At 33.0% G+C, this 25,865-nt stretch overlaps 1 protein-coding gene across 1 annotated transcript; it reads left to right on the forward strand.

Moving 5' to 3' along the window:
- The first annotated feature begins 22,219 nt into the window (after positions 1-22,219).
- On the forward strand, positions 22,220-25,002 carry LOC108451994 (protein DETOXIFICATION 14-like). The gene is made up of 7 exons (XM_017749720.2): positions 22,220-22,592; positions 22,691-23,235; positions 23,322-23,408; positions 23,891-23,947; positions 24,020-24,258; positions 24,341-24,546; positions 24,713-25,002. The coding sequence occupies exons 1-7, from the start codon at positions 22,311-22,313 to the stop codon at positions 24,779-24,781; spliced, it is 1,485 nt and encodes a 494-aa protein (XP_017605209.1). The 5' UTR covers positions 22,220-22,310; the 3' UTR covers positions 24,782-25,002.
- The last annotated feature ends 863 nt before the right edge of the window (positions 25,003-25,865 follow it).

The raw sequence follows: 25,865 nt of genomic DNA on the forward strand, positions 1-25,865 counted from the left end.
ATATCTCTATCGAACAATTGAAAATGGTAACGGTTTATTTTAAATGTTGAATATTATTTAATATTTTTTCATTTATGTAATTTTAATTATTTTAATTTTTGAATATTATTTAATATTTTTCATTTATGTAATTTTAATTAATTTGTATTTTATTTTTTTATAACGATCAGTAGATTGGGTGTTACAATGTTATATTCGTAATATGTCTGGTCCGCCATCACTGTTGATAGAAAATTACTTGAGGGAAGCGGGTTTTTGGCACTCAGACACTATAGGCCGGAGGTGCAAGTTGGACCCGAAACTCATCAGCGCGTTAATAAAGAGGTGGAAACCCGAGACACACACATTTCATTTCCATGCGGAGAGTGTACTATCACTTACCGAGTCTGTTCGATTTGCTGATTGGGGAGCCATATGTTACGATCTTTTGGGTGCGATCCTAGATAATATTTACGGAGGTCAGATGAATGGGCTGGTTACGAGGCACATTCCTGGAGCTAAGGAATGATTCGACTGGACTTGAAAGAATACGATATGCTCGGGCATATATCCTTAAGATGATTAGAGGTTATCTGATGCCGGACTTGTCACGAAACCTCGAACATCTGAGGTGGCTACTGAAACTTAGTTGGGGGTCTGCTGTTTTGGCAACATTGTACCGAGAGATGTGAGGGGCGACGCGACCAAATAAAGCCAAAATTGGAGGTTGCCTTTCACTACTACAATCATGGGCTTGGTTTCTCTTTTCATTTTTATGCCCTCGAGTGAACCACCCATATATATTCCCACTCATAACGAGGTAAAATTTTTATTTGATTTTACAATTATTCCATAGATTTAAAATAAAATTGTATGCTGAAAATTTATTTAATTAGGTGGAAACATCTGGCGAGTTATATTGGAATACCTACTGCTGTTGAAGATATCCGGCTTCTATTAGACCAACGGTTGGAAGTGTAAGTAAGTATTAAATAAAATATATATACATAAAATAGTCGTTTCATATTTAGTACTTATAAAATAGTTATTTCATATTTAGTACTTAGTATTTAGTATTTAGTATTATGTATATAACTAATATTTTTATCTCGTTCATATAGTTTCAATGGACACCATACGAGGATCCGACAAATACGGGCAGTAATTTAGGAATAATTCTTTCAAAATCCAAATATTTGGCATGTTAAGGTCCCGTTGGTAAACTATTCTATTGTCGAGATGCACTAGACGGATAGAGTGTTGTGACAATTTAGATTCCGACAACTGATTCTTGAGGAACCTGAGGTGCTCGATGAGCAGCACAAAATCGACTTACGGTAAATGAATACGAATTGGCCATTATTCTGGTCAGAATATATCAAAATTGGGGAAAGCCGATACGATCATCTACCTGATCGCGAACTGATCATCGTCCCAGATTTAGCGTGCACCTCGGATTACATGCCATGGTTTAGGATCCATGGCAAGCTATATTTGCTGTCGGAAGAGCAGATGCGTCAGCAAATCCATGTCGAAAGGGAACGACAGGGCATTTAAATCCAAGGAGAAGGGATGATGGGACAGGCCCATCAACCGTGTCCACACAATCATCGGGCCTATCAATAGCACCTACATAATCACCGGGCCCATCAACAGTACCCACACAATCACCGAGCCCAATGCCTCAATCGACGGCACCCACATCATAACCCTTTCAAATTATGCCAAGTGCGTATCCTAGCCCTTATATGTATCCTTTTCCCAGTCCTATGGCAGGTTGGAATGCATGGCCCGGTGCATATCCTTTCTCGATGACTCCGATGACTCAATCGATGATATATAGGCTACCGTCGCTGGGGGGATCGCACGAGGCACCGTCGGCGAGCTCATCTCATTACCATTCCCCATCGCCTTATGGGATTCAAACACCTCCGCCGTCGGTGATGCAAACACCTCTACATTCTTTATTCTACCAAGGTGGGTCATCCTCCCAACACCCACAACCTGAGCAACCACTACCAACCACAACCCCCGTCGGAGCAACCCCATGTGGCACTGATTTTGACCGGTATATACATTGATTTTTTTCAATATATTTGTAGACGTTGTTTCTATATTGTTTTATTTAATAAAAAAAATTTACTTTTAATATTTTAATTGTAAATTAGTTTTATATTTATAATAAAATATAAGTTCTTTTGAATAAAGTGGAATAGAAATAATACAACATCGTTTCATTAAAGCAATTATCAACTATTTTGATTTGGACATCATTGAATTGTATGATCTGGGTTCCTACATCATCCACACGAATTTCATTGGTTCGTTCTTTCCTGGATATCCATATTATTACGTATTCTACTTGAGCAAGGTCGACCATTTGGTTTGTGACACAATTCTCTATTCGGTAACAGTTTAAATGGAATAAGTGATACAGACGGCCACTTACGTTCATCTGGGACCGGTGGGAATACGTGTCTCTATACATTGTACATGTTTTCTATTTTGTACACTTCGTCGACATATCTCATGGGACCAAACAGAGATTCTGACAAGCTGCAATTTCATGAGCGCATAGATAACGAAGTCCGTCAAACGTCCCATAGTCGCAAGTCCTATTTATCAGGTGTACACGATATTGCCCGCTAGTAATACGTTGGCTTGGTCTATCAAACTCCGTCACATGAAACCATAAGTTGTCGCAATTGTGACACACTGTGTACATGGTGTTGGCCCGCACCTTCGCCTTGTTAATTTCTTGCAATACCTTTCGGGACCATACATGGCATCCCTACATTTTTCCTTTATAACACACTGTTCGCTTTGGAAATAGTTCTGCCAAACAAAAATATGTCTCTCGCACAACCGAGGTTATCGACAAATGACGTGTTCCTTTTAAAATAAAATTTATGCATTCAGCCAGGTTTGTAGTCATATGATCATATCGTAGGCCGTCGTCATATACTTGTGTCCACTGTTTGAAAGGTATGTTACAGAGGTAGTCTGCGCCTTGATCGTTAAATGAGCGCAAAATCCCCAACATCTCATTAAAACGATCTTTATTGATCTCGTACCCTGCCAATATAAGTTGATAGCAAAAATTACATACCAATATTTCGTTCAGATTAAATTGAACATTACAACTGAAAGTATATTAATAGAGATTAAATACCCATGTTGGTTACTTGCTTTCATTTAGTCGTAGACTAATATTACCCGTAGTAGTTGGATGCAACGTGCCTTAGACAATATCGATGGTATGTGCGATCCCATAGGCTTCCATGTCGCTTAATTGCGGCTAGTATTCTAGTGTCCCGATCCAATATAACGCAGATATCAGGTTAGGGGCATACATGCCTCCTTAACCTAGAAAGAAAGAAATCCCAGTCATCAGCTGACTCTCCTGGTGTTATTTCAAACACAATTGAAAGAATTCTCCCACCACCATCCTATCCCACAGCTAGCAATAGTCGATGGGTATAGCTACCATACATAAATGTACCGTCAAGTTGAACCAATGGCTTACAGTACACAAATGCATCCTGATATTGCTTAAAGCTCCAGAATAGACATTTGAACACTTGGTATCCACAGAGCAATCAGTTGTTGTAGTATGCAGAGACCGTTTTAAGGTCTGTTATGCAACCTGAGACGTACCTCTCCAGTACCTGACACCACTACCAAACCTCATCATATGAAGCGTCCCACCTACTATGCATATTTTCCAACGCCTTTTGCTTAGCTATCCAAGCCTTAAGATAAGAGGTCGTATACCTCAATTGGCTATGAATACTGACAGTTATGCATGACACAGAAGTCCTGGGATCCTCCTTCAACATCGGTAGTATTAAGGTAGTTATCATGCTTGAATCCATCTTGGGATGATCTTGTGAAACAGCTACCAATGAAGTACGTTAAATAATGCAACATTAAGTAATAATATTATTATCAAAACCCTAAACACCCAGTGATACTGTACCAGCAACACAGGTATGTGGACCTTTGTATTTTTTTATCTCCCACAAGCCTATCTTTTTCCTAAGAGAAGTCATGATTTTCCATGAACATGTATTGTCTTGCACTGCACACTTGGCCTCAAACTTCTCGAATTTGGATTTAACCACGTTATAGTTAACCCCGTGATTGATGCTATATTGTTTCAAAGCACCAAGAAAACTATCCTTACTGAAAAACTCCTTACCAACTACCAAATCACCCGAATCGAATGACGAATTTGTACACTCACGGGTTCTATGTGGTAGCTCTAGAAACTCTAACGCATTATCTGCTAATATGTTGACATTATGCATGTGGGCTGGAGGCGAGTACGCTCTGAATCGCGGATCTTCTTCTTCTTCATCTGAACCCCCTTCAATGTCTTCAGGTTCGGATGGAACGGGCTCCGGTTTAGAAAATAAGGCAACCTCTGCACCATCGGGGCCAGGCTCTTGAGGTGGATCCACATCGGACTCATCATCCAACCCACCATGATCTGCAATGTACAAGGTCCTCTCGTCGATGGGCGTCGTAGGGAGTACATCGTCTCTTTTTGTGGACGTTTCGTAACGTCCCCAATTAGATGTGGATTGCCAACCACTAGAAGTTGATGTCATTCTCCAATACGTATTTCCAACATCGAACATTGACCCACCGATATACATGTCCCATCCACTAACCGATCCACTAACCAAGTGTCGTGTAGGAGTTGTGTTTTCCATACTGCCACCAAACACGGGCGCTTCCGTGTTCTGCCTTCCACTAACAGAGTGTCGACTAGGGGTCGTGTATTCCTCTTGAATAACAATTGATGTTGAAGTCGCAAATGTTTCATTTGACGATGAAAATTGAACATATATCTCAAGATAGGGTGATCCACTAGCGAGATGAGTCCGCACCATCACCTCAAAGCTACGAACACCTTTGATAGCAAATGTATCATATGTCACGGGATCAATTGAAGCACAAAATCGATACTTAATAGAAGAAACCCTACTTGGTGTCGTTCTAAAAATTTTGTGTCTAATTCTTTTATGAAATTCTGTAAAATCTATACTCTGGTTAAAAACCATTCGCGCTATGTTCTTCGATAAAAAACCAACACTGTTCTCGGTGTCACAGGCTTCACCATCATAGTAAATAACAGCACTAATACATTCACTCATCTTCAATTTCTATTTTGCTTAGCCTCTCTAATTTTTCTTGCCGTAACTTATGCAACCTAAGAATGATATTTACCTCATTTATAGCCTAAGGCCAAGCATGAACTACTGTAGAAAAAGAGCGTCTACATGGGAGCTTTTTTAGAAATTTTGCTGACAGTGCATCCTGCTTGAAACGTTTTTGACACTATTTGTTCAGAAACGTCTTCTCAAAATTATTTCTTCAGGAACTACTGTAGAAAAAAGCGTCTACGTGGGAGCTTTTTTCAGAAATTTTGCTAACAATACATCCTGCTTGAAGTGTTTTTGATACTATTTGTTCAGAAACATCTTCTCAAAATTATTTTCTTTAGGGTCAAAATAGTCAATTTTGTTAAAAAAATAAACACAATGTTGTTTTAATTTAATTAATTTTAACCCTAAACCCTAATTTTATTTATTTAAAATCCTAGAACCTTAATTTAGTTAATTTACCTAAAACCCATAAACCCTAGTTTAATTTATTTAAAACCCTAATTTTATTTATTAAAAACCCTAAAACTCTAATTTACTTAATTCATTTAAAATTATAAATCCTAATTTAAATAATTTTGTAAAATAACACTAAATCTTGATTTATTTTAAAAATCTACTAAAACTTTAAACCCTAATATATTTTTTAAAAAATAACCACTAAACCCTAACCTTAAAAATATTTAAAAACCCTAAGGACTAATCATGCAAATAACCCTAAATATAAAAACACGGAGCAAAATGCTCCCTTGGGGGAGCGTTTTGTGCCACATCAGCAAAACGTGTTCACGTAGAAGCGATTTGCTGACGTGGCACAAAGTGCTCCCCTAGAGCGTGCTTTGCTGGAAATTTTCCCCTAAAACGCGGCCACGTAGACGCGTTTTGCCAAAACTGACCATTTTTAGTAAATAATGCTTTAGTTGACCTATTTCCATAATTTTTGTTTAAAAATAGACTTTTTTCGATAAATCGATTGAATAAAACATAACATTTTAAATAAAAATAATTAAAATGTAACCTAAACAAAAATAATTATTTTAATAATTTATTCTATTAGAAGTCATCGAAAGAAACAAAGGGTTATTTTCGGTCTATCATTTCTAAGATCACGTAAATTTTATTTTATTTAATTTTTTGGCATGTAGCACAAATTTTTGGTCGAATAAAAACTATATATAATGACATTTGTCAGATTCTTGGAATTTGACTAGGAACTTACAAAATAATACGTGTCGCGAATTCCATTAGAATTAAATCATCACTCTATGTACTGTGCAGTTATGTACTTGAAGAACAAAATTACAAAAGGACACACAACATTAATAATATTTAATAAATGATACCATAACTATAAGTTATTCTATAAAAGGAAATAATAATATCTAAATTAATAAATGAAATTATTTTTATGCTAGTATTTGGTACACCGATAGTAATATTTTTATTTCATAAATAATTTTAAAATTTTGACCAATTTTTTAATATTTATTTTTTAATAATTTATTATACATTTATAAGACACTTTTCAATATTTAAAAATTCTTCTTACTTTTTACGGAGTTAATAAAACATTGGTTTAGAAAGAAATTGATGTTTAGAAAACGCTTTTGTAAGTGGGTGTATATTTCCATATTAATATTATCGAGGTTACTTATAAACTAGAAAATTTTCAGATTAAATTTCATCACATCTATGACTTGGGTAAAAATATTTATATAATAAATTTATAAAAAAGTTAAAATAAAAATTAAATGTAGGATTATTTAAATTAAATTGAATCAACTAATTAAATCAATTAAATTAAGTATCGACCGAATAATCAATACAACACTAATAAAAATTGTTTGGATCAAGTATAAAGAAAAATCGCGATTGAACGGCAAGCTGCGAATTGAAAAAACAAGTAAAAAATTAGTTGAAATCAGTTTTTGAAGGATGAGTTTCTTTAGGTTGGGCTAACCAAATCCGTCTTCAAGCTCAATTTTTTTTAATTTAACAAAAAATAAAAATAAATGAAAAAGTAAATAGTTTCATAAAAGTAATTAGTTTCATAATTTTCATTGATTGTTTTTAGAAATTAAAGAAAAACAAAAAGGTTTCACGATGTAAAAGGCTATTTATTAAAACGAGGAACACGTCTTGGGGGGACGTCCATTGAACATAATTTTCAAGGTCAACTGTTCCACACCAATGCAAATAATATTTAAATCTAATTTATTTAAAAGGTATAATAACTTTTTGAACATGACATATAGGTGAATCACGTCAATAACTACTTAATTTTTAAAATTTAAAAGTTTATAAAGTATAAAAATTATTTTAATAAATTAAAGTTTATTTACATTATGTAAAAATTATAATTTTTAATTTTAAAAAATTAATTAATTGCTAATATAGTATATATATGACAATGCATGTGTATGCCATGTTAGCAAAGTTATCAAATCTTAACTTTTCCATCTATTTTTGGGTGATTTAACAAACAATACAAGTTTAAGGGTTAAAAGGACAAAAATTAAATGAAAGACTAAAATGATATTTTTATAATGATATTTTTTATAAAGGTGGAAGACAAAAAAAAAAGAAAAGAAAAATCATTATGCCTATTAAAATTTATGTTCCAAAAATTATATTAGAAAATTATGAGATGTAAAATTTCTAGCATACTTTAGTTTTAATATACCCTAAAAATATGTTTTATCACACTAATTTCACTTACAAATTTCAAAGAATGTGCTGATAGTAAGATATATTATTGATTCATTTTTGTAATACCTACGTAATGAATCTCGTGGATCTCATGCGTAGCCAAAAGGGAAGTTAACATGTGTTTTTCGATGGAGTCAACGGCACAACGAACATTGCATAGTTGACATGCCAACCAGTGGACATTGAGTTAGTTTGCGAACCTTAGCGCAACGAACTTTGAGACTAATCATCTTCGTTAAGACTATAAGAGAACCACGCTCAGAGTAATTGATTGTCAGTCGTCCTAAAATGTCTTATCCTAGGATGTAGCATCACCATCACTATCAGGAGTATCAAATCAAACTTCCATCTCAATGGCCTCAGGACATGTAACTAAGCTTGTCTCCCATTATAAAAGGGTCATGCAAACAACTCTTATACACTACGTATTCACCCCATCTTTCTTAACCTCAAAACTCTCCTACTAGAAAGCTTATTTCCCAACCTTTACCTCAGTGTTCCATTATGTAAACTTCCGCCTTCTTACCCTATTAATCCTACTAGTTAACATTTGGTGTGGTAAGCATGGTCAAATATGGCAAACTCTAGTAGCAGTGATCCCTCAGCACCAAGTTTGATCCCACCCATGACCAAGTTATAGACCCCACTAACCAAAATACTGAAGTGAATGTAGATCAAACCAGAACAACCCAGACCCCTTACATGGCAACCAAAACGCTAACCAACAAAATCAAACCAACCCCCATCCTTAAAACCAACAAAATTTGTATCAATATAACCCATACCAACAATTTTATCAATACCCCATGATATTACATCCCCTAAACCCAACATCGCACCAGAATGCTACCAACTGATTAAGGTCTTAGCATTATCAGTCTGGTAATCAACAATATCTGGACATGCAAGCAGGGGTGAAGCCAGAAAATTTTTTTGGGGGGGCCGAATGAAATTTTAATTTTTTATAGTTTATATTTTTATAATTTGTAAAGGATTAAATTGAATTTTTATAATTTTAAGGGGGGCAAAGTACAATTTTACCTTTACTAATTTAAATTTATTAAAAAATTTTAAGGACCTAAAATGCAATTTTCCATTTAAGGGGGGCCGGGGCCCATGCCAGCCCCCCTGGCTACGCCCCTGCATGTAAGAAAGGATGGGAGCTATGAAGGAACATTTTTCCTCCCAACAGAAGCGATACAAGGATCAACAAAAGTTTATCCAAGAGCAAATGGATAAACGAAGGAAATTGGATGAAAGAAATGAAAAGCTCATCGAGGAATTAAGAGAAGGCAAGATGAATCATGTTAGAAATCCACAACATGGAAAGGAAGAATCCATTCATTCTCAGAGTGATTGTCAACATGCAAACTGAGGTAATCTGAATGTAGTAAAATTTATTGACATGGATGATAACTATGATGAATATTATGATTATAGTTATAGCCATTCTAATCAAAATACCTTAGAGCAAAAAATAGAAAAGTCAGAGAAACATATACAAGATTTTCAAAAAATTGAAACATCACGGTTAGTGAAAAAAATATAAAAATGAACCCTTAGCTGAGAAAATCTTATGACACCGTGTTCCCCCCACCTTTAAATTCCCAAAAATGATGTAAAATGGTCGATGGGATCCTTAGGACCATTTATCCCATTATGTAAATCACATGAACATATTCGGAGCCTTAGATAAAGTCAAATGCATAGCGTTCTCTATGGCATTTAAGGATTCAACTCAAGCATGGTATTTACAATTACCACAACATTCCATTAAGAACTTCGAGTAGCTGGAAGACTTTTTCATGACAGGTTTTTAGAAAACAAGACATTGAAGCAATCACTACATACCTCATGTCTATTAAACAATGTGAGGATGAGCCTTTATGAGTTTTGTAGAGGGGTTCAATGCAATGACAATGATAATAAAGGATGTCCTTGAAGAAATTCATTGTTCAAGCTTCCATGTCTAGAACAATGCACCAATTTCTAAAGTATAACTTAATCGATAAGCCTCTAGTTGGTTTTTCAGCACTATACGAGAAAGCCCATATATTTGCTGAAAGCGATGAATCGTGGAAGGGTAAGATTCAATCACAGTAAGCTAGTGCGCGAACCTCGAGAAACTTTCATAACCCTAAAAGAGAAAGGCCTAATAGCATTATAGGACTAGAAAAACCCATTATTAGTACTCATACTCGGGGGGAGGGGAGATACAATTTTAATGAATCTCAAGGTTATTAGAGGTAGATGAGAGGTGATAGGAACTATTAGCAGGATCAAAGGGGAAGAATTTCTCATAACCAGTTCCAATATTATCATAATTTCATAGCAACTCTAACCCAAATATTAAGCCAAATATAGCATCAAAGAATTCTCAAACCACCACCTCCTTTAAGTCCTAGTATTCATACGGATGATTCGAATGGATATGTGTTATTCCCATCATTATAGAGGGCATAAAATAGATGACTGTATTTTTTTTTTTGAAAGATGCTATTGAGCCTATAGTTTGTAAAAGGTAATTTCAATGCTTTGTGTTGCTAGCCAAGTGTAACGACCCAAAATCCGTCGGCATCGGAAAAGTACATTATCGGGCCTTCGTCTTATTAAACTAGTCTGTAAATATTTATTAGGAATATTTTTGAGTTTAGCTGTGTGTCTAAATATGCTTTAATTAAGTGAATTTAGCTTAATTTAAAATAATTAAGAAAAAGGATTAAATTGAATAAAGAGTGAAAGTCTAATTATAGATTAAAAGAAAGTAAAAAGGGCTAAAATGAAATTAAGCCAGTTAGCATAATTTGAGGCGGCAAACATGTTAAAATCTAAGATATTTTAGATTTTAATTATGTATATATATATAATTTAATTATAAAATATATTATTAAATTAATTAATTATAAACATCATATTATGAATTAAATTAAATTAAAGCTAAGTGTATGATGATAAAAAATATATATACAAATGTAATAATAGTATGCATACATTTGTAAGATACTTATTTAATTACTTTTTATTTAAGTAAATAGATATTTATTATTTATCATTATTATTATTCTATCAAATTATAATTTATATTATTAAATTATGATTATTATTATTATTAAAATAAATTAAAATAAAGACAAATGTATGGTGATTAAATTATACAAGTGTAATGCATATATTTATACATTTGTAATATATTTATTTAATTACTTTTTATTTAAGTAAAAAGATTTTTATTATATTAAAGTATTAAATTATATAAAATAAATAAAATAAGGACAATTGGATGGTGATGATAATAGGCAAGTATAAAATATATGTGTGTCCAATTGTAATATATATATTTGTTATTAAATAAGATATTTATTATAATTATTATTATTATTATTAAGTTAATAAAATAAAAGAATAAAAGAAATGAAATAAAATAAAGAAACAAAACAAAGTAAAGAAGAAACAAAATAGCTATTCGAAAACGGAGCATGGAAAGGAGAAAAAGAAAAGAAAGAAAAATAAAAGGAAAAACTAGGGTTTTAAGGTTTGAAGTTTTAATAGATAAGTCAATTAAGTCATTTTCTTTTAATTTTGATATTTTAGAAGCTCTAGAATAAAGTTTTGTTGAATTTAAGTTGAAATTTTGAAAGTTAATAGATTTTTGAGTAGGGTTTATGTTGAACAAATGATGGAATTGGGGGTTTATTTGATAGAAATTTTGATTGGAATTGAATAAAGGATTGAATTGTAAACTAATCTATAAGTTTTGAGTTTTAGAGATTAAATTGAAATAAATTCGAAATTATGAAAATATGATAAAAATTAAATAGTTAAATGTGAGTTTGGCAAGAAATTGAGTAGCAAAAAGGTATGAATTGAGAAAGAAAAATATATAGGTTTAGTTAGGATTAAATTTGAAATTAAAGTAAAAGTTAAATAAAAATTTCAGCAATTAAATTGTGTTGTGTTAATGATTGTGAAATTATTTTAATTGTTTGTAGCTAATATCAAGCCTGAAGCATCAGCCCAAAAAGGAAAAGAAAAGATCGTCGAGGATTAAATCTGAAGAGAATTCTGGTTTGTATCACTATAATTCAAACTTTATCATTATTATGTGTTTAATTTACTAGTTATGTGTGGTGAGTATTTTAAGGGAAGTGTTTAGTAAAATGATAAATTTATGATTGGATACTGAAATTGAGACTGATACTGAACTGAATTATGGAATACTGAATATTGTTTGGAATACTGAATTGAATTGTGAAGTTACTGAATATTGTTATGTGTACTGCAGTGAACTATGAAATTACTGAAGTAATGAATTACTGCAATGCTGTGAAACTGATAGAAATAGGGAATTATATTTGATACTGAACTGAGATGGAAATTGTACTGAAAAGTGAACTAAATACCATATTAACTAGTCGGGCTAGTCGGATATAGTTGGCATGCCATAGGATATAGAAGAGTACGGGTTTTTGCCGACTTACTGATCAGGCACTTATGTGCCGACTACTGTTACTGTTACTGTTACTGATTCGACACTTTGTATGTTGAATACTGTTGCCGTTATTGTTACAGATTCAGAACTTCGTGTGTTGAATACTATTATCATATCTTGTTATTACTACTGTTATCGACATCGTTTAGGTACTGTGTACCGTTAAGGCACAATGTACCGTTAAGGCACAGTATACCGTACTGGTGTGTTGGTTGGAATCTATATATCTGCCGAGTCCGAGTCAAGTTAATAGGGACAAATGAAATAAATTTACTGACAAAACTAAATTTGAATGATATGGCATATGTGAAAGGTGAGAATTGAAATAAAGAAATAAGAATGGTATATATATAATCAAATGATAACATAAAAAGATTGAATTGTTCATTAAATGATGATAATTGTAATGTTAAAGTATGTGTGCGATTTAATGTATTTAATTATAAATTAAATTATAGTGATACCACTGAGTATATGTATACTCAGTGTACGATTGTTTCTGTGCACAGGTTGTAGAAGTCAAGTACTGAACCAGCATCTAAAGCCAGACCTGACTTTAGCAAACTTTTGGTTATGCATATTTTCTTTTGGTAATATGGCATGTACATAAGATGTGTATAAATGTTATTATGTTTTGAATATAAATGGTTAAAAATGTTAGTATTACAAGTCTAAGAATTATAATGGAAGAAGTTTATCCATTTCAATTTAAATTAGTAAATTGATAAATTTAAATTGATATTATATTGATTGAGTTTGATTAGAAGGTATTTAGAATAGAAAATGAGTATCTGAAATGAGTTGGTTGAATTGGTTATGTTTGAAATGGATACGGTTTTAATTGCAAGGGGTTTTATGTAAAAATAAGCAGATATGCTGTCGAAATTTATAAAAAAAAAATTCCGGAGTACTTGAACGAGTCACGTTTCACTTTTAATACATGTTTTAGACTTCGAGAGTTCATTATAGGGACTTAGTTTTTAAATTATACTATGAATGTTATTTTATTTATGAATTATTTGTAAGTTGTTTGATATGTCCGGTAATGCCTCGTAACCCTGTTCTGGCTATGGTTCGGGGTTAGGGAGTGTTACACCAAAGATAACCTTATAAGCACAGAAACAGAGATGATGAAATTTTAGGTTCGTGATGAGCTGATTAGGGAAAGAGAAAACAAATTGCAAGAGGAGTCATCAATTTAATAGTTAAAACTAATGAAGAATGGATTAGATATAATACTAAAAATGAGAGCTTATTTGCATAGTGTAATGTCAGTTTCAACATCAACAAAAAGGCCTCGATAAGCACAATTGTGGAGAGTTGGATTTTCTAATCAAGACGAAGTATATTTGAACAACCTAGAAGGTAATGATCCATTGGTAGTTTCAGTATTGATAACAGGGTTTGAAGTTAAAAGAATTTTGGTTTATGCTAGAAGTGTTGTTGAAGCATTAAGTTGGAAGGCATTTTGACAGATGGGGTTATCTAATTCAAACTTGAAAAGAGCTAATCCAATCTATGGATTTTGCAACTAAGCCAATTGAAGTTAGAGGTACAATTATATTGTTGATGGTAATTGGTGATGATGATCGAATGGTTACCTAGATGGTGGCCTTCCTAGTTGTTGACCTTCCAACAACCTATAATGCCATTTTGGCATGTCGCTAATGAAGAAAACAAAGATGGTGGTGGTTACCTATTGTTTGAAGGTGAAATTTTTGACCTCAGCAGGTGAAGAATACATGAAGTCTGACAAGAAAATGGCAAGGAATTGCTACATTCTTTCCTTACAATTAGCAGAGAAAGAAAACTATCATGCATATGTTGATAGGGAAGTAAGATTTCTTAAAAGCAAGTCAACAATCAATCTCTTAACCAAGTCAATGATGAACTTGGAAAGTTTAGATGTTAGGAATGAAGAGAAGCTTAACAAAGTTGAGCCGACAGAGAAGACAAAGCTAATTGAATTATTCCCTGAGAAGGGAACATACCACACAATAACATCCATGTTAACGAAGCATGAGAAGAAAATGTTGATAAAACTTTTGAGGAGTAATATAAACATCTTTGCATGGTCCACAGTGGACATGCCAGGAATCCATTATTCAGTAATTCAACATTGTTTGAATGTGAACCTGAAAGCAAAGCCAATCAAGTAAAGGAAAAGGAAGTTTCGAGAGGTAAAAATTCATGTGATTCGATAGGAAAAGCAAAAACTCCTTGTGATGGACTTCATAAGGGAGGTTTCATACCTAGATTAGGTTTCTAATGTGGTAATGGTTCTCAAATCCAATGGGAAATGGCGAATGTGTGTGGATTTCACTTACCTCAAAAGGCATACCTTAAGGATAGTTTCTCACTTCCATCCATCGCTAGGTTAGTCGACACTTTAGCATACCACAAATATATGAGTTTCATGGATGCTTTTTCAGAGTATGATCAGATATAGATGGCTTCAAATGATAAGGAAAATTGGCTATTATAATTGAAGATGGTTTGTTTTATTATAAAATCATGCCCTTTTTACTAAAGAATGATAAAAAAATTACTAGAGGTTGATCAATAAAATTTTCCGCAATCAAATCAGTTGCAACATAGAAGTGAATGTAGATGATATGTTGACTATTGCCCTTCGATAAAGCAGTATTTGGTGAACTTGCAAGAGACATTTGATGTCTTCAAACTATATAATATGAAATTGAACCTAGAGAAATATGCTTTTGGAGTAGAAGCAGCATTAAAGTAAACCCGAAGATGATTAATGAAATATTAGAGCTTAGGCTGCCAAAAAATAAAAAAAGGAGATCCAATGCCTCAATGGAAAGATCATTGCTTTCAACAAATTTATCTTGAGTTTGGCAGATAAATGTTTGCCCTTCTTTAATGCCATTCAAAGCTCCTTTCCAATGAACCAATGAATGTCAAAAGTCTTTTGAAAAGTTGAAAGTTTATCTGACAAAGTCTCCTTTGCTAACTTCACCCCTCCCAAGAAATGTCTTATATTTGTACTTTGCCACAATAGATGAAACAATATTCATGGTATTAATTAAAGAAGGATCCTAGCAAAATCCAATTTATTATGCTAGAAAGGTTCTCCAGGCTAATGGTGTATTTAGATCTCAATATATCTTAACTAAGAATACTGACTGCATAAATGGGCCTTTCAAAAGGATTTCAAAAACTTAACATAGAGTATGCCTAATGGTGTATTCAGATCACAAATAGACTCCGTACATTGATGGCATGCCATATAGGCAAATTTTATGTGCCAACTCAACATAACTCAAACAATTCATTTTCATGTCAACCATATACCCAATTTACAAAATCAGTTACATAACATACGGTTTAATATCATTCATATACATTCTCCCTCTTAAATCTTGATTTAAATATCATATGGTATATCATGTTTATCGTGATCTTTCAATTTGATTTGCAATATACCTACCCTACCGGAGACTACACAAACATATCCCTTCATTTTCATCTCCACATATCAGATCATTTCATATCTTTCATATCAGAAGCAGATGGTAGTGACTTAACATGAGAATGACTTTCACTTCATAACGCAGACATTCTTAACTCAAACCAACAACACTGGACAATCACAATTCACACACACATACACTTTTCATACTTTAAAAAGAAAGAGTATTTACATTAATCATCTATCGAATAAAGAAAATCATAACACGTGGAAGTAAGAAGGAACTCACCAAAAATATTAGCAAAGTCTATAAAGCAAGTCCTTTGCTTTTATCATTCAGACCTTCAGTAGCTTCTTGAGCAAACCCAACTAGAGAAGTTTTCTAGACTTAAGTTTTCAGAGAGTTTAAAGAAAATCAAGGAAAGAAAGAAAACAAAGATAGCACAAAGGTTTTTAGAGAAGACACCGCTACTCTTATATACTTAAGCTCGAAGACAAGGTTTAGTGGAAAAATCAGATAATTCTACTAACACTCTTGATTCTCGTGATTAAGTGAGCTTATCATAATTTAAATCTTTTCATCTATAGTAGCTTAGTTCCTTTCTAACTCTCAACTTAACTAACTGAATTACCTTACTAAAATATAAAAATAATAAATAAATAAATCTATTTAATTGCGAATGTAATAAGTTCACCGGAGCATCTTGGGTGGCGTATTCTTAATAGAAGGATTCACCAAACCACAGATCTCGCTAAACTACTAGTTTGCCAAGTGGCGCATACATAAAATCCTATACTTAGTCAAGACAAACACTTTACTTACTCATCTTTATGCTTATTTTACCTAAAACACACCAAACAATAATCATATACAGTGACTTCGTTGGGCAGGCTATTACAATTCTCCCGCACTTATAAAATTTCATCCCTGAAATTCATACCTATAAATAATTAAGGATACTGCTCTTTCATCTGACTTTCTCTTTCCCATATAGCTTCTTTTGTACTATGATTTCTCCATAATACCATCACTAATGGAATCCTCTTAACCTCTTTTTCTAAAATACAAATGAGCTCTTCTTCATAAGACAAATTCGGTTCAACCTCTAATTCTTTAATCTACATAACATGATCTGGATTTGATCTATATCTTCTCAACATATATACATGAAATACATTGTGAATCTTTGATAACTTAGGACGTAAAGCTAATCTATAAGCTATCTGTCCAACTTGCTCTAAAACTTCATATAGTCCTACAAATCTTAGACTCAACTTTTTTTTTTGACGAAAACTAATGATCTTCTTTCAAGGCGATACTTTTAAGAACACTTTATCACCAACTTCAAAAGTAATTTCTTTTCTTTTTAAATCTGCATAGGCTTTTTGTCAATCTTTTGCAGCTTTTATGTGACTACGAATAACAAAGAATTTTCCTCTATTTCACGCACCAACTTAGGACCTACTAACTTTCTTTCACTAAGCTCCATCTAACAAGTAGGCATTCTACATTTTCTACCATATAGAGCTCCAATTGGATACATTTTCAAACTGGCATGATAACTATTATTGCAAGCAAATTCAACCAAAAGAACATACTTTTCCTGGTTTAGCCCAAAATCAATTACACAACTTCTTAACATATCCTCTAAAACTGGAATAACTCTTTCAAATTGACCATCTGTCTGAGGATGAAGTGTAGTACTGAATTGCATCCCAATGATCCCAGCAGTTGTTTCTAGAATCTTGAAGTAAATCTTAGATCTCTATTTGAAACTATGGAAGATGGTATTTCATGCAGGCGTATCATCTCATAAACATAAAGTTTAGCTAAATTTTCTAAAGAATAAATAGTGTTTACTGGTAGAAAATGAGTTGACTTAGTAAGCCTCAACTATTACCCAAACTGAATTTTTCTTTAAAGGGTTGAGGGGTAACCCTGACACAAAATCCATGGTAATTCTTTGAAGGGATGAGGGTTAACCCTAACACAAATTGAGGGGTAACCCTGACACAACTTACCCGAGGGAGCTTGATGCTCTACTTTAATTCTTTCATAGGCCAGACAAGTTCAAACATACTCTACCATTTCTCTTTTCATCCCAGGCTACTAATACATGCTTTTCATATCTCTATACATATTGGTACTCCCTAGATGAAGTGAAAAGGGTCCTTGATGAGCTTCTTTTAACAAATTCTTCCTCAAATAATTTTAAGATGGTACAAACATTCCTCCCCTGAATCTCAACTCACCATCCTTACCTAAACTAAAATTTTTTGTTTGGCTAGATACATTCATTATTTATACAAATCACACTGTGCATCTTTTATATGCTCTTCTAAAATTTGAAATAAAAATGTTGGCTTCATAGTTAACTCTACTAGCAATGATCCATTATCAGTCATACTTAATTTTGCTAAAAGAGATACTAGTGTTACCACTATTTTTCTTCTTAAAGCATCTACCACCACATTTGCCTTTCCTGGATGATACTCAATAGTCAAATCATAATCTTTCAACAGTTCTAACCATCTTCTTTGGCGTAAATTTAGATCTTTTGAGTTATCAAATATTTCAAACGTTTATGATTAGAGAACACATGACACTTCTCTTCATATAAATAATGTCTTCATATCTTCAATGCCAACACCACAACTGTTAATTCTAAATCATGAGTGGGCAATGAGCTGACGTGATGCATAAGCTATAACCTTACCCTTCTACATAAGAACACATCCAATCTCATTTAAAGATGCATCTATAAAAACTGTATACTCTAGACTAAACTCTGGCTGTGCTAAAAATGGAGCTTTAGTCAAAAATGCTTTCAAATTCTCAAAACTTTGTTGGCACTCATCTGTCTACTCTAACTTTTATTTCTTCTTCAACAGGCGAGTGTAAGTTCGAAATTATATAGGGTTTTTCTATATATTTTTACCACATTTTTACTTAATAATTATGTTTATCTTGAGTAATTGTCATTAAAATAAGTGAATTTTACTTAATTTGTTATATTGGGCACGAATTTATAAAGTATGTGAAATTGTGCTTAATTACATTATTTTTGTACATATTTTATATTATTTCGTGTTAATTTATTAATATGTGATTTTTCACTATTTAGTAGGACCATTGAAGATGTGATTAATATGAATGAAATATGGACATGCACAAATTAAATGTGGACAGCAGAACCATGCAATTTGGGTAATGAGGTTGATAATTTGACCCAGGAAAAGAGGTGCTAAAAGATGGACATGTCTACTAAGTTATTGGACTGAGAAACCATCCAAAAAGGGGGAACTAAAGCCCAATTTCGGCACAAGTAGATGGCTGCCCAAAAGCAAGCTTTGGGGTATTTAATTGAATATCCTTACAGGTGGAAAATAATCAGAAATCGGCCCAGCAACTTGCTATTGAAATCGTCCTCCCAATGGCTATTAATAGCCTTGGTTTGAATTTAAATTGAGGAGACTTGGTCATTCTCTTTTCCTTGAAATATGGCCAGCCATGTGTGGTTGAAAAAGAAGGAATTTTGAATCTATTTTTAGCTAACTCTGCCCCTTACCTTCACCTATAAATACCATGCACCAATCCCTTAGTCACTCATCCTTAACAACTCATTTCTCTTTTCTCATTAGCATTTTTTCTATATTCCATTTCCCTTTTCCTTCCCTTTCATAGTCGCCTATCTCCTTTTCATCCTTTAGCCACAAAAACTTTGACAAAAGCATTCTTTGGCCAGCTACCTTAGGAACTCCTTAGAAAAAGAAGCATCAAGCAGAATGGAGGAGCACATCAGTTAAAATAGATCTGAAAGGCTGCTGAACTGAATCAGTCTGAATAGATCCGAAAGGCTGTTGAACTGAATAGAGTTTACTCTTTCCTCTTGTTATCTATTTTAATTATGTTTGCTTTGAGTTTTTTGTTTTTGACATCAACGATGATATTTTAAATCCTATTTGTTAGGATAATTATGTTAATTCAATAATATCTATTTTATTCATATTTAACATGTTTAGACCTCAGTCAATCATGTTTTCAATTAATATCATGATGCATTTCATTCATACATGATTGGGTGCACTCAAATTAGCTGAACGATCTTAGCCAGACAACGGCTAGTAGACATATAATTGAAAAGTGCAATGTTCAATTTAGATCCTTAAACCCGATTAAGTCGAGGTTCGTAATATCTTTAGTTAGCTCTATTAACTTGAATAGTTTTTAGGTTTATGTAATTAAACTATTGCAAACATAAATGTCCCTGTGACCTTACATAAATTTTAAGAAACCCTTAGTTAATATGATTAGTAAAATGCATATTTAATTAAGTAAAAGACTCCGAAAGGACTTAATTTGGTTTCCAAACTCATGAAAGATCGAGTTGTTGTGGAAGTATTTCCAAACATTGTTAAGCATGATAAAGTAAATTGAATTGATTAATATAATTATCCTAGCCCATTTAATGTTGATTGTTTTTGTTGGTAAAGTCATTCATTCATACATTTAGGTAATTGCATTTAGATTAGAATTGCATAGGGATCAATATTTGCATTTATTTAACTTAATCATCACCATCCAAATTATTGAGTTTTTACATAAAATTGTAAATTTATAATTTTGCAATTAATTGGTTAAGCTTATACAATTCCTATGGAGACGATAACTCATTTTACTTACTTATGACTTGAACGACTGTGTACACTTGCATAAACCTCGTTACAACAAGTAAGATGTGTTTCAATCATTGAGAAACCTTTCACAAATCTTCTGTAATAACTTGCTAATCCTAGAAAATTGCAGACTTTAGATGCATTTTTAGGGGAATTCCACTCAAGTACTGCTTTTACCTTACCAGGATCTACTTTAATGCCTTCAGCAGAAATCACATGGCCTAGAAAATGTACTTCTTTCAGCTAAAATTCACATTTACTGAACTTAGCATACAACTGATTATCATGTAGAGTTCTCAACACAATTCTCAAATGTTCTTCATGATCCACTTCGTTCCTAGAATAAACCAACATATCATCAACAAAGACCACTACAAACTTATCCAAGTATGGTTGAAACACTCTATTCATTAAGTCCATAAACACTGCAAACGTATTAGTCAGACTAAAAGGCATTACTAAAAACTCATAGTAACCATACCTCGATCGAAAAGCAGTCTTAGGTACATCATCACCTTTTATCTTTACTTGATAATCTCTAAACCTGAAATCAATTTTAGAGAATATTGTAGCCTTACATAACCGATTTTACTAACTTGATTTTTGGGTTGTGACACGGACTTCAAATCACCTATCCGAACCTTTATCATCTACACCTATAACGTACACTTCTACAAAAGGCTTGCGAAGGTAACTTTATAATCTTCTCTCACCTTGGAGGCAATTATTATACCCTACATAGCAAACCTCTCAGACCTCATGGTGTACCCAAAAAGGAACCTAACACGTGTTTCTCAACAGAACCAACAGTATAATGGATCATGCATAGTCGACCTGCCAACCAACAGAACTTGAGTTAGTTTGCGAAACTTAGCCTAACGTAAGACTATGTGAGGGCCACGTGGAGGCCTAGGTTAATTGATTGCCAATAGTATCAAATCAGACTTTTGTGTAAGCTTGTCTCTCATTATTAAAAGGCCATACAAACAATTCACACACACTATGTACTCACTCCATCTTCCTCAACCGCAAAACTCCCTTACCAAAAAGCTTCCTTCTAACCTTTACCTCAGTGCTTAACCATGTAAACTTCTATCTTCCTAGCCTGTTAATCCCGCTAGTTAATTTTTATTGTGAAAGTGAAACAAAAGGGAAAACTAAATGTCACCAATCTCATTGTGAAAGCGAAACTATTAGTTTAATTCTTATTTTTTTCTTTTACTTATCAAATCAAGTTCAAAGATAAATTTGTTGTCTAAAAAAAAAGAATCACTTTCAAAATTTGTAATATTTTGATAAGAAATATCTTTCATTCTCTATAAAATTTGAAATTGTGTAAATTAATTTCTCTTAAAAATATAAAAGTAATTTAATTTTATTAATTTTAAAAGTTAGCAATTGAAGACAATTAATCACATGTTAATGTTTTTCATCAATTTTACATAATTTTAATTGGTATAATAATAAATTTAGTCCTAAAATTTATACATTCTAATAATTTAGTCTTAATTTAATAAATTTATCCTGCAATATTTAAGTAAATATTGTGGTTGAATTTATTTAATTTTTAAAATTAAGGTCTAAATGAAAAATATGTAATATTAAAAAATTACGATAAAAAGGAATAATATTTATTAAGGTTACAAAAGTAGATGTGGTTTCCTACTTTCTTTATTTTGACATGGACTCTTGGCATTGGAGTAATGATTGCTTCTCCGACCATCCTTCAATAAAAATTTGTAATAGATGGATGTCTTTTGTAATTCCATAAAAAGACAGGATTTCTATTTCTAGCAAATTATTACCTAAAAAGGGGAAACTCCTGCAGATTTGTTCAGAAGGGTGAAGAAAAATGGCTAGAACTTACGAATCTTTAATAGATGATAAGATCGAACAGGGTTTGTTAGCTAATGAAAGAGAAGGATCAGACATTAATTCTTCTTTGAATTTGCATGAATTCATTGAAGAAACCAAAAGGATTGGGTACATAACAGGTCCAATGGTGGCAGTCCATTTCTCACAATACTTTCTGCAAATTATATCAGTGGTAATGGTTGGTCACCTTGGCCAACTTTCTCTCTCCAGCATTGCCATTACCGTCTCCTTTGGTGCTGTCACTGGTTTCAGTGTTCTTGTAAGTCCTTTCTCCCTCCCCCCTTTGATTTTTTATAGTTGTATTGGTTGAAGAACACTGATTTGTTTCAACATGCCAAAAAAAAAAAAAAAAACCAGTTTGGAATGTCGGGTGCACTTGAAACTTTGTGTGGGCAAGCTTATGGAGCTCAACAATATGGAAAACTAGGAACTCATACTTATACAGCTATACTCTCCCTTATCGTAGCTTGTCTCCCTTTGACTGCCCTTTGGGTTTATATGGGTAAATTATTCATTCTGATAGGCCAAGATCCTGTTATTTCAGAGGAGGCTGGGAAATTGATTATATGCCTAATTCCTGCTCTCTATGCGTATGCAACACTTCAACCTATTATACGGTTCTTTCAGACACAAAGTTTGATTATGCCATTGCTTGTAAGTTCCTGTTCTAGTCTCTGTTTCCATGTGCTTCTTTGTTGGGGTTTAGTGTTTAAGTCTGGACTAGGAAACCAAGGTGCAGCATTAGCCATCAGCATTTCCTATTGGACAAATGTGATTTCACTAGGATTATATATGATGTTCTCTGATACTTGTTCAAAAACCCTTGCCCCTATTACAATCGATGTATTTCGAGGAGTTCAAGAGTTCTTTCGTTTAGCTATCCCCTCTGCTTCCATGATTTGGTAATAATCTCCCTTTCATTGCAGCATTTGCAGTTGTAAACATAGTTTCCTTTCATTTATTCATGACCATTTCTATGTGGTTGCAGCCTTGAATGGTGGTCATTTGAGTTGCTCATAATATTTTCTGGATTTTTACCAAACCCACAACTTGAAACATCTGTTACATCTGTCTGGTACATTCTCTGTTGTACATAAGTTCTTATTGGATAAAAGCATGATGGAGAATTCTACATTAGGAGTCAAATTGAGTTTTGCCTCATTTACTTAAAAAATAGATAAATTAGTCCTTATACGTTAGATTAAAGAGCAAATTGGTCTTTATTGTTAAAAACTTTATCTATTTCTATTGTTAAAAACTGGTGTAGTTGATAGAATAACTAGACAATTACACATGATGTGTCACGTGTACCTCATGTTGACTTACATGGACCCATGTTTAACAATAGAATTGGATGGAATTCTTAACAGAAGGATCATTTTGCTCTTTGATCTAACACATATGGACTAATTTGCCTATTTTTTTAGTTGAGGGGATAAAATACATTTTGAAACCTAATATAAGGGCCTCCATGGTACTTTTACCGTTCTTATTGTAATCTGTCCTCAAACAAATTATTAACTTGTAAATTCATTGATTGATTTTTTATTTGATCAGTCTAGCAACCATGTCAACACTATTTCCAATACCAGAGGGAATAGGTGCTGCAGCAAGGTATGTTATAACATGCACATTTAACTGGACTTAGCATATTTATATCTTTATGTAAATATTTTCTTGGAACAGCACTAGAGTTTCAAACGAACTAGGAGCAGGGAACCCGCGTTCAGCTCGTATTGCTGTCTTCACCGCCTTGTTGATTGCACTATTAGAGTCCGTTACCGTTGGTGCAGCCCTCTTTTTTAGTAGGCATGTGTTCGGTTATGTTTTCAGCAATGACAAGGAAGTTATCGATTATGTCACAAACAGGGCTCCTTTGCTATCTTTGTCTGTTGTTTTGGATAGTTTACAAGTTGTCCTGTCAGGTAGTTCATTTGTTTGGTCATCTTGATGTGTGTTTTATTTAAACATGCAGTTTCTTACCCTATCTGGTTGTCCTAAAATCAGGGATTGCAAGGGGATCAGGATGGCAGGATTTGGGGGCTTATATCAACCTTGCTGCATACTATCTTTGTGGAATTCCAGTTGCTGTCGTATTGGGATTTTGGGTTAAGATGAGAGGAAAGGGGCTCTGGATTGGGTTACAAGCTGGTTCCTTTTTGCAAGTACTTTTGCTTTCTGCCATAACAAGTTGTATAGATTGGCATAAGCAGGTTTGCCTCCAATACAAGTATATTAAAAAAATTATAAGTTTTTCATCTATTTGGAAAATTATATTCCTTACTCATATCCCAAGTATGTATAAGTTTTTTTTTTTTTAGAAAATCAGGAGTCTGGATATATGACAAATTTGAGACTTTTTTTTTTACATGAATGCAGGCTAGGAAGGCAAGGGACAGATTATTGGCGAGTGACGTTGAGACTCAAGCACAGATTAGTGGAGATTAATCCTTAGGTTGGATTTGGATGGGTGGTGCGTTTATGTATGGTTAGTGTAAAAACAACAATGGCAGTGAGATTAAATATTATAACAATACTGTAATATGAGATAAAAAGTAAACTAAACATACTGACCGCTCATCTAAACCCACATTAATTGTCGGCTAGCGAATTTTAACTGATAGAATTTTACAAAGATTAATTTTAATCTTGTCAAAATTATGGATTAATCTCTCTTCTTTTATTCCGATTATAGTTAAATTAATGTTGTGTACATCTAGCTTTTAATGTTACTAGATGTGGCATATTTTTTATTATTTTTCAATAATTTTGTTTATTTCAATTTTTTTTTTTTTGGTCGGAGAGAGATATGTAACTTACTTAGAAGATTGATGTGGGTCAAAACCCAAAAAGTTGTTAATTGGAAAAATAAGGAGAAAACAGAGAATAAAGAACATTACGAGATAAACAAGTTAAAACTCAAGAATTGTATAGCCCATAAGGTTTTGAGGCATTGGCAAGAGACAACTTTGCAGCGTTCTACTTATCAACAGATAACTTTCAACTCAATATTTGTGGTAGTTCAGGACCAGCACACATTCAACCAGCCAAACTTGCCGGTTAAGAACCAAATGAATTAGCCAATCCCCATCATCTACGAGTACAGGTGGAAACGGGTGGGTTCGGATTAAATTTTTCTCATATTCAAAATTTTAAGTTCGGGATTTCTTTGGGCTTGAATTTCTTTGGATTTGAGTTCAAATCGAGTCAAGTGGGTTGATTCTGATTGATTGAAATAATTTTGAATTTTCTTATCGATATAATGAGTTATTTGACTATCTAATTTTATAAGAGAAATTTATTTTATCTCTCCTAATTTTTTACCTCTTTTAACTTTTAAATTTACATTGTTTGTTAAATCACCTCAAAATGGATAGAAAAGTTAATGTTTATTACATTTGATGATGGACGCCACGTTAGCAAATTAATTAATTTTAATTTTAAAAAATTTAAAAATTATTTTAAAAACTTAATAAGTATTAAAGAAGTAAAAAAATTATATATTTCTTCAGATTTTTAAAAATAATTAATT

This window comes from Gossypium arboreum, chromosome 5 (assembly GCF_025698485.1).
Source record: "Gossypium arboreum isolate Shixiya-1 chromosome 5, ASM2569848v2, whole genome shotgun sequence".
In the NCBI taxonomy this organism is placed as follows: domain Eukaryota; kingdom Viridiplantae; phylum Streptophyta; class Magnoliopsida; order Malvales; family Malvaceae; genus Gossypium; species Gossypium arboreum.